A 9627-nucleotide genomic window follows, 5' to 3' on the forward strand; every position below is an offset into this window, starting at 1 on the left:
TGTGTGTGTGTGTGTGTGTGTGTGTGTGTGTGTGTATGTATGTATGTATGTATATATGCGCTCATATGATTGTGTGTCTGTGTATGTAAGTGTATATATATACACATATATGTATGTTAGTGTTTATACTACTGTAGCGATAATTCAGATAAAAACAAATTATATGATTTCAAAATACAAAGTATGGCAACTAGCAATACTTGAATCTGCACATTTGTCACTTACACACACACCCAAGTTGACACATTCTATCTACACATTACCAAGGCAATGCAAGTGGCCGCACCTAAAGACACTTGTGTAAAGACAAAATAGTTCCAACAACAGTTTATATTGTCTCACAGACTTTATACAATAAAATATATGGTAGTGTCGCCTGCCAGAGTTTGCATTAGCAGGGTGTTAATTGTAAATATACATTTCGAACTACTTATTACAACGGGTCACAGTGGCTCATGAATTTCTAAAAACTAGCCACTGACAGGTAGTAAAGTTGGGGGGGCATGGACTTTGTGCCCCCCCCCCCCCTACCCTTGGTGACACCCCTGTGTTGACAGGTCCGACTGACAGGGAGATTATGAAAGAAATATATACATATAGTACTTCAGATACTGTTCTGTTCAGCTCTAGGTACTTTTTTTAGATTTCCTTTCATGGAAATCGAAATGATGTGAAATCAGCTAAAGTTCTTTGTTTTTTCCTTTTTTTCTATTGTTACCTGTAGTCTTAGGTGGTGGTCTGATCTACTGTAAAAGGATCTTAGGTTTTGAGGTAACACTGAGTTTCTGAACTAATAGTGATTTAAACTAAAATCCTCTGTGTTAGTGAAGAGTGAAGGATAACATGTAGACAAACGAATACAAAAGCTCTCTGCATAAGCATTTCTTTTCGAGGTCCACTTTGGCCCTGAGTCCACAAGACTGTTCTTGGTCGGATCCGAGTAGACTGGAAAGAATATGGGCTGAGTGTAGCTTCTTCTGAGCGGCAGTCCGATGGATGGAGACCTTAGAGCGTTTGTTTTTTAAATCCGCCAACACAGCCGGTTCAGATCGCACTGTATATGCCTTGATCGTGGGGCCCACTGTCCGTCTGGCCCCCAGCAGCCTCGAGAGACCTTCATTTTACGCCTCTGCAGTTTGGCAGCTTTGGACAGAATTCATCCGAATTTGTAGAAATAATGAATGTTTGTGTAAAATTAAAAGAAATAAAAAAATACAACTTATGAACTATTGGTAGAAAAATACTCAAGGGGTGGGACAGTGAGGCTGGTATTGAAATATAATACATGATGGAATAACAATGCATATGTGATAAAAGCAATGGTAATAATAATAGTAATAGTAATGATGATGATGATGGTGATGTTGATGATAATGATAATAATGATGCTAATAGCAATAATAATAATAACGATAATGACAAAATATGATAATGATAATAACAAAAGGCAACAACAATTATAATATAAATGATAATGATAACATCCTCGTGATCATCCTTCGGTCCTTTCAAGGACTTCGTGAGTAATCATAAAAACTGTTTAAGTCGTCGGTTCACAATTGTTACAACTAAAACTATAGTGACTCTTTGTAAAACATTATTAGGATGCTGGACACTGTTGGCTTTCTGGATTTGAGGTTGTCTTTATCAAAATGCCCGTATTCTTTGAGTCCAAGTCTAACCAGTTTTAGCATTTCCGATTTTATATGAGTAGGGGTTGAGAAACCAAATTCGCCAATTTTTAGATAGGAATTATATATATAAGCCCGCTATAATTCACCCAAAGTCTTGCGACTTCAGCTGTTCATATCTCTGATTACATTTCCTTGTGTTTTACATAGAGATTCTACCCTTCCCAACATCTAGACACACATTCGTTGTGCATGGCAGGTGTTCATTTTGTATAGTTTGGCCTCCAAAAAATAAAAGAAAATGGAATGTCGTTCGTTGTACGTAAGGAAAACGTTATTATACAATCAAATATATCCTTCCCGTTCACAAAAATTCAAAATTATCCACGGAAAAGATATTATATGGCTTCATAACATTAAAATCGTTAACTCAAATAATAGAGATACATGCATACGTATGATTGATTTATATTTGAGCTCGTATTCCACATGCACCTCTCTTTAAAACTAACTCTAACAAGAGATATTATTCTATACCACCCACTGATATATATATATATATATATATTTCGATTTCCAAGCACACATAATTTTTACACAGGTTGGTGGAAGCATCAAACAACCTTATATAAATTTGAGCTCGTGTCCCCAACCTCTTCCTCTCAAAACAAAACCTTTGAGACGAAACACCGAACGTGCCATTCCACTTGTGATATTTCTTCTTTATTACTGTTAGTATTTACGTGTCCCCCTTTTTAATCAATGTTATAGGAGCGATGTGTTAATTTAGATAGTTTACCGGGTGGTCTTTGTCTTGAAGTGGAAAATAGGGCAAAGTACCGGGCTTGATTTTCTTTGACGTTTTTTTTTTTTTTTTTTTTTTTTTTGATTTTTGGAAATTGTAAAATATATCGAATTAGTTATTTCATAGAGAAAACAATGATATTTTTATTTAGAACGCTGGAAAGATTCAGATATGGTCATAATTCCGGCACAGGAATATATGAAACCAGTTACACAGTTGAAAGATTAAGAAACAGATGGTTTAATAATAATGGATATGAATGGTATATCATAAAGTACAGATAGAATTGTGTAGAAAATATATAGATCGGTACTGTAACTTAGAATCCCTGTGAGAAAAGGCTTAATTATTCCGGCACAGGAATATATGAAACCAGTTACACAGTTGAAAGATTAAGAAACAGATGGTTTAATAATAATGGATATGAATGGTATATCATAAAGTACAGATAGAATTGTGTAGAAAATATATAGATCGGTAATGTAACTTAGAATCCTTGTGAGAAAAGGCTTCAAACATTCTCCCATAGTAGAAGTTAGCCCCGTATCCAAGTGGACATGGGAGACATGCCCTTCAAGGAATGTGCATAGTAAACTAGTATTATTGGAAATAACACCTAATGCTTAAAGTTAAGAATCTGAGCTTGCCATCTAATATGAACATAACATTCTAGCACACTTTTCTTCTGTAGTATTTCCTTCTTGATTAATAATAATGGTTGTAGAGAGGATGTAAAACTGAAAAACTCTGGCACTCCATGACAAGTACTCTTCCAGTGGCAAGAGAAAATGACATGAAATTGAGGAAGTGATGACACAATCGGATGGAATTGTAGTGAATGACATTAGTGAGGGAAGTCAAATGAGCCAATGGTAATTGGAATTGCCAATGATGTGACAATAGACATTAGCAACCACTCTGTTAGAGTTAATAAGATCTGAGTTAATGTTACTGAGAGCAATACACAGAGATAGAGGGAAATGGTCACTGCCATCTTGGAAAGCATAAGAAATGGAATAATAAACAACACAGGTAATGTTGCAGCAGCCTCATATTTAACGTGAAATGATGAAAATATCGGCTGCATGTCACTGCTCAGAGACAGTCGACAATACACACTCAGCCAGAGTTGTTGTTGTTGTTCTTTTTTTTAATAGGCACGAAGTGCTAATAAGGAAGAGGGTACAGGGGGGCTTGTCCTCCTGTCTAGGGAATAAATAGAAGGTAGGATAGGTAAGGTCTGGATTTTGGGTTCGCATGATACCATTTGGGACTTGGTATCTGGAGGGTGCATCGCTCTCGGTAACAGATACCAAGATCTGTAATAGATAATCACATGATAATAGAAGCTGGACCCAAGGGAAGTCAGTTGAAATTCAAATCATCATCATGGCTAGGCTATGTTTAGGTGCTGTTTTGCCTCTAACATGCAAAATATGGCAATAACAATAAAGAGCAGTGGATAGTTGTCCCTATTCCTGCCAACAATGGCGATGAGGATTCTGACAACTTATTGACAATTTTTGGTCGAGGTAAGAAATAATCAGTCTGAGATCCAGATATTTGCTCTGGCTCTATCTTAAGGGGAAGATTTTGCAGTCCAGGCAACAGCCCATCTTGAAAGGGGGTCAGGGGTGAAGACCCTTATTTACTATGAATGTGATTCACAATTATTAACTTACTGAAAGTTTTACTTAGATTGTTTACCCCTTAATTTACCTGATACTTATCATGTCCTTCTCAGGTATTGGGGCCGCTATAATAGCTGCTCTTCATTTGCAAAGGAAATGAGTGCTAGATTCAATCAGAGCTTTCAGAAAAACAGTTTTCACCTGGAAATCAGTGTTAGGCGTGATTTACAAATTTACCGGTAAACCACTGGATTGTGGGGTAGGGTAGCCAGTTCCTCCCTGCCCTGACTCTGACTCCAGCATGTTGATTCTAGTATTTGGTCACAAATGAATCAGCTGAGAGGGGCTGGCCGGGTATGAACCCAGAGCCTTGTGATTCCACTAATCTATGCCACATCCTTCTAGCCTCGATAGTGTTGTTAGGAAATTGTGGATATTTTTTTAATGTGTAGTGGCTTTCATATTCTATATATTTTGTGCAATCCGAATTTACTGGAAACTGAAAAGTATAACCCAGTAGTGGCAGTGTAAAGCCTGTATGTATGTATATGTATGTGTGTATGTATGTATGTATATATATATATATATATATATATATATATATATATATATATATATATATATAAACCATCCTGAGCATGTTTCCCAAATTTCAAAATCATAGAATTGAAATATTAACCCAGTGCCGACAGGCCTAGCATGTACGTATATCCCATGCCCACTGTGAGTTTACTTGTTTAATTGTTTTAACCCCTTGCCGACAGGTACAACGAGCAGACACGAGCTATACCCACTGTTAGTACTTGTTTGATTGTTTTCCCACATAGATGGCTATACTTGTACTAGGTCACCAATGAGCCAGTTACGTGTACTGCCCGTCTCGCCCGTTCACCCTTTTCTTTGATTTATGTTATCTTATTTTGCTGTTACTAATATTAAAAAACATTATAATAATTATAATGTTTATAATAAAAATAACACCATCGATATTCATAGCACTAGTAAAAAATAAGTTTTTCCCGCCAATTCAAATCAGGTACGGTCACAAGGTCTACTAATTGACTCCTTTGTGGCTAAGCACTAGCAGAGCCATGTATGGGCAGACATATCACAAAAAAAATATAGAAAATAGGCACAGCATTTTCCCCATTTTTTGTTCATTTTCCCTGGCAGCATTGGGTTAACACATAGATGGCTACACTTGTACTAAGTCACCAATGAGCCAGTTACGAGTACTGCCTGTCTCGCCCATTTGCCCTTTTCCTTGATTTACAAAAATATTTTACGTTATCTTATTTTCATGTTACTAATGTTTATAACATTATATTAATTATAATATTTATAATAAAAATAACACCATTGATATTCATAGCACTAGTAAAAAATTCAAGGAAAGGTGAAATCAGGTAAGGTCACAAGGTCTACTAATTGACTCCTTTGTGGCTAAGCACTAGCAGAGCCATCTATATGCAGAGATATTTCACAAAAATATAGAAAATGAGCACAGCATTTCCCCAATTTTTATTCACTATCCCTAGCGGCATTGGGTTAAACGTATGAACACTTATTTCTTCAAAGCCTTCAGGCATGAGAGAAAATTCACATACCAAATTTATTGTTGTGTGTAAGTCTGATAATAATAGAGAGCACATCAGGGGAAAAGTTGACAGCAGATAGAACAGAAAGTTGTATAGCATCTGCAAAATGCTGGAGATATTATATTATTGTACAGTCGTTACAATAATATAATTAGTCAATTTATTTATAATTTTTGATGGTGCAGTGGTGTAAAATCAATCACTTTTGTTTTCCTACATTTTCAGATATCAGGATGGGGGACTATTACGACTCCTCATTCGAGGTCCAGTGCCCTGTATGTAAGGGCACAAAATATCGTAACCCACAGATGAAGCTCATGGTCAATGTTTGCGGACATCCACAGTGTGATTCATGTGTCAGAATGAACTTTATTAAAGGTAAAGTATAAGGAATCTAATCTTTTCTTTATTTTAGTAATGTTAATCCATTTTGGTTTTGTTTCATTTGTTTTGTTTATAGTTAGATGGCTCCACTTGTATTTTTCCACAAGTCTTTTGTTGGGTTAAAGATCGTGGATGCAGATGCACAATTCATGAGCATTTCTCGTAAAGATTGAGAAGTTTTGTGTATGTACTTTTAATTATTGTGTCTTTTTAGATTTTACTATATTCTCTTGTGCTTTCTCAGAGTACTCTAGAAAAAGATATTCTTATGCATTTTATTTTGAGTAGAAGTATTAACTGAATGATGTATAGGCTTTGTTTTAGTATACATTATAATATAAACATGTTATACTTAACAATATTGCAAGTACCTGGGGTATAGATATTTTCTAAAACTTGAAATAATAGTTCCTTACATTAATCAAGTGCTGCTAAGAGAATTTTGGGTTTGCTGGGCCTCCACTCTGGGGAGTATGCACAGCCAACTGTGCTTGCTTTCAGAGCCTTTTTCAGAATTGGCAAGTGCATAGTACTCATCATGTTGCACCAAAGGAGTGAGTGAGTGAATGAGTGAGTGAGTGAATGAGTGAGTGAGTGAGTGAGTGAGTGAGTGAGAGTGTGTAAGTGTGTGTGTGTGTGTGTATATTTTTTACAGCTGTACCCAAACATAACATCATCTGGTGGCTAAGGGTTAATACATGGTGTTGATTTCACCTTTTTAGCTCAAAGTTTGACCAATACCATTTGCCACATATTTTTGTCATTAAGAGAAATGTTTGTAGGAGGGTGTATGTGGTAAAGAAAGTATAAAGATAGTTTTCAGTTTCTTTAGTTCCTTTCTAGAAGTATGACTTAGCTGTTTGTTTGTATTTTGGGAGGATTCTTAATTTATTTCCAGGCATCTTAGGGGAGGCTGGGGTTGAGGAATAGGAGATTATTATTACATATTTTTCAACAAGGCACTTTAGTCAACAAGAAAGATTATGGTGCTATGCCAGATATGTAAAGGGTGTAGTATTGAGTATATTTTCTATCCTTTTTTTGTCTTCAGATTCTCTGAATAAATAAAAGATACTGTACTGTTGGAGGAGTACATTGTATCACTGTTTGATTATGTTTTTCCTTTATTGCTGCTCTAATCATGTTAATATGATTTTATGCAGAGTCTGCACAGTGTTATGAGTGCAGCATTGTACTTAAGCGTTCAAAGTTTCGGGTGCAGATGTTTGAAGATCCACTTGTAGAAAAGGAAATAGATATTAGAAGAAAGGTATGTTATACATTTTCTTTAGCATTGGATGTAGAACTTGGAAATTATTCTTTTAGTCTGTGTTTATCAGTAATCAGTGTAGGTCTTTATGATTTATTTATTCCAGGTGATGAGAATTTACAATAAATCAGAGGAAGACTTTGAAACAGCAGATGAATGGAACCTTTATCTAGAAGAAATAGAAGAGATCGTCTTTAACATCACAAATGATATTAACCGCCTAGAAATGGAGAAGAAAATTGAGAACTATGAACGTATGAATAAAGACGAAATCAGAAGAAATTATTCCAAGAAGTATGGCTGCTATTTCTTCTCCACACACTTAATCTTCTTTTTATGTTTAACACATATCTGATCATTTCATGCATGCTTGGGAAGGCAAAAGATTGCTCAGTAACTCAAACAACTTTTTTTGTTTATGTTTTACAGGTTTCTAAAATAGGTCATGTCAGTTAAAGAGAAAAAGCACTCTGTAGTACTAACCAATCATGTCATTCAGTTTCTTATTTATAGATATTGTGATAAACTGAAATCCAGAGTGAGATTTTTGTGATTAGCATTATTTGAAGAAATTGATAATTTTCAGCAAATAGATTTTAGGAATATTGCTTGCTTGCTTTTCCAATTTGACTAGCAGTCTCTGTGTCTCAAGCCTTCAAATGCAGCCATAGGATGATTAAGTGTAATGCTTCTTTGTAGAATTCTTGATGCAACCTCAAAGAGTAGAATGTTGTTAGTTATTTTTCATAAATAGATAATATAATTATTGGCTTTCTACTAGGCATGTAAGAAGAGAAAAGTCATTTCATTTGAGGCTTTGTAGCTTGTACAACTTACAAGTTTTTAAAATATCTTATTCAGTCATGCCTTTTGAACTCAATTTTCATATTGATGATAATACCAACAGGAGTAAGGAGCTGGAAGAAATAGATAAACAGATTGATGCAGACATGATAAGAGAAGTGGAAAGAAAGAAGTGGCAGGTAGAGGAGAACGAAAGATCTAAAATATCTCGAGAACGCAACAAGACATCTCTTCTACAGGTGACTTTGTTATTGTTTACTTTGGTTCAAGTATTGAGAACGACACAAAGTTTCTTGTTCATTTTAATTTTTCCTTCTTTATCTTTATTTCTTCTTTTGTTTTCACCTACTCTTGTTCATATTTTCTGATCTTTTATTTTTAGTTGTCTGTTGTTTTGTTTATTTGTTGATGATATAAAAAAGCCTGAGGCGTAAGAATTACAATAGTTATAACCTGCTCGCTCTTTTTTAACCCAGTGCCGATGGGCATGAGGTGTACATATGTGCCATGCCTACTGTGAGGTACTTGTTTGATTGTTTTTACACATAGATGGCTACACTTGTACTAAGTCACCAATGAGCCAGTTACAAGTACTGCCTGTCTCGCCTTTTCTTTGATTTACAAAAATATTTATATTGTGTGTGTGTGTGTGTGTGTGTGTGTGTATATATATATATATGTATATATATATGTATATATATATATATATATATATATATATATATATGTATGTATATATATATAGATACATACACATACAATAATAAACTTGTACCACTGGTCATGGTGGCCAGGATTAGGATGCTGAGCATGGAAATAGCATCCTCCCTGGAGGTGGCACTCTTCCAGTCATGGCTCATGGACACTACATTCCACACTCATTTATTAATGGAAATAATGTAAAAGCTCCTTCCTAAATGCTAAATGAATCTAATCATCATCCAAGACGTTTTAGCACGTTCAGACAACATACTTTACTCTCTCCAAACATTGTCCACTCCATCTCCTCAGGCTTCTTCATTTTCAGCCCCCTCCTCCCTTATGACCACTCTTCATCCTTATTGTCTGTCTCCCTGCAGTACTGCCTCACTCAACACTACTCCCTCCTCCTCCTGTCTTTGTGATTCTCCATGTAACCTTTTACTCTGAAAATACCTTCCTGTTCTAACAATGTCTCCAAAAACAAAAAGGCGAAGTTTCCTTCTGCAGCTATTTCAATTGTTCACACCTGATCACAAGCTCATGCATTATCTACCCTGACTGAACTCACTAGCAAATTTATTACTGCCTAGCCTCACTCCTCACTTAATATTTGTCCCATAAGCGTTCTCATTTCCTTGACAACAAGAATTGAACTATGATGCAGTATTAGTACAGCACAGGCTTCCAAAAGGCCTTCACCAATATTACAAAGATTAGCTTCTGTAGACCTAACATCTCCCATGAAGTTTATATTTGTGGAAAGTCCTGCCTTGTCCAACCATATCAACCCCTCCTATGTCGA

The 9627-nt window shown here is 35.6% G+C and overlaps 1 protein-coding gene across 2 annotated transcripts in view; it reads left to right on the plus strand.

The window, feature by feature from the left end:
- The first annotated feature begins 2267 nt into the window (after window positions 1-2267).
- Window positions 2268-9627, plus strand: part of LOC125030737 (CDK-activating kinase assembly factor MAT1-like) — a 10210-nt gene continuing 2850 nt past the window's right edge. Inside the window, exons 1-6 of one of the 2 annotated variants that reach the window (XM_047620991.1) lie at window positions 2297-2362; window positions 4832-4862; window positions 5891-6043; window positions 7213-7319; window positions 7426-7613; window positions 8227-8362. In XM_047620991.1, coding sequence (XP_047476947.1) covers window positions 5899-6043; window positions 7213-7319; window positions 7426-7613; window positions 8227-8362 — 576 coding nt within the window. In that variant the 5' untranslated portion in view covers window positions 2297-2362; window positions 4832-4862; window positions 5891-5898. Of the gene's footprint in view, window positions 2363-4831; window positions 4863-5890; window positions 6044-7212; window positions 7320-7425; window positions 7614-8226; window positions 8363-9627 lie in introns of both variants that reach the window. The other variant, XM_047620992.1, reaches the window with a different exon arrangement.

This window comes from Penaeus chinensis, chromosome 11 (genome assembly GCF_019202785.1).
Source record: "Penaeus chinensis breed Huanghai No. 1 chromosome 11, ASM1920278v2, whole genome shotgun sequence".
Taxonomy (NCBI): domain Eukaryota; kingdom Metazoa; phylum Arthropoda; class Malacostraca; order Decapoda; family Penaeidae; genus Penaeus; species Penaeus chinensis.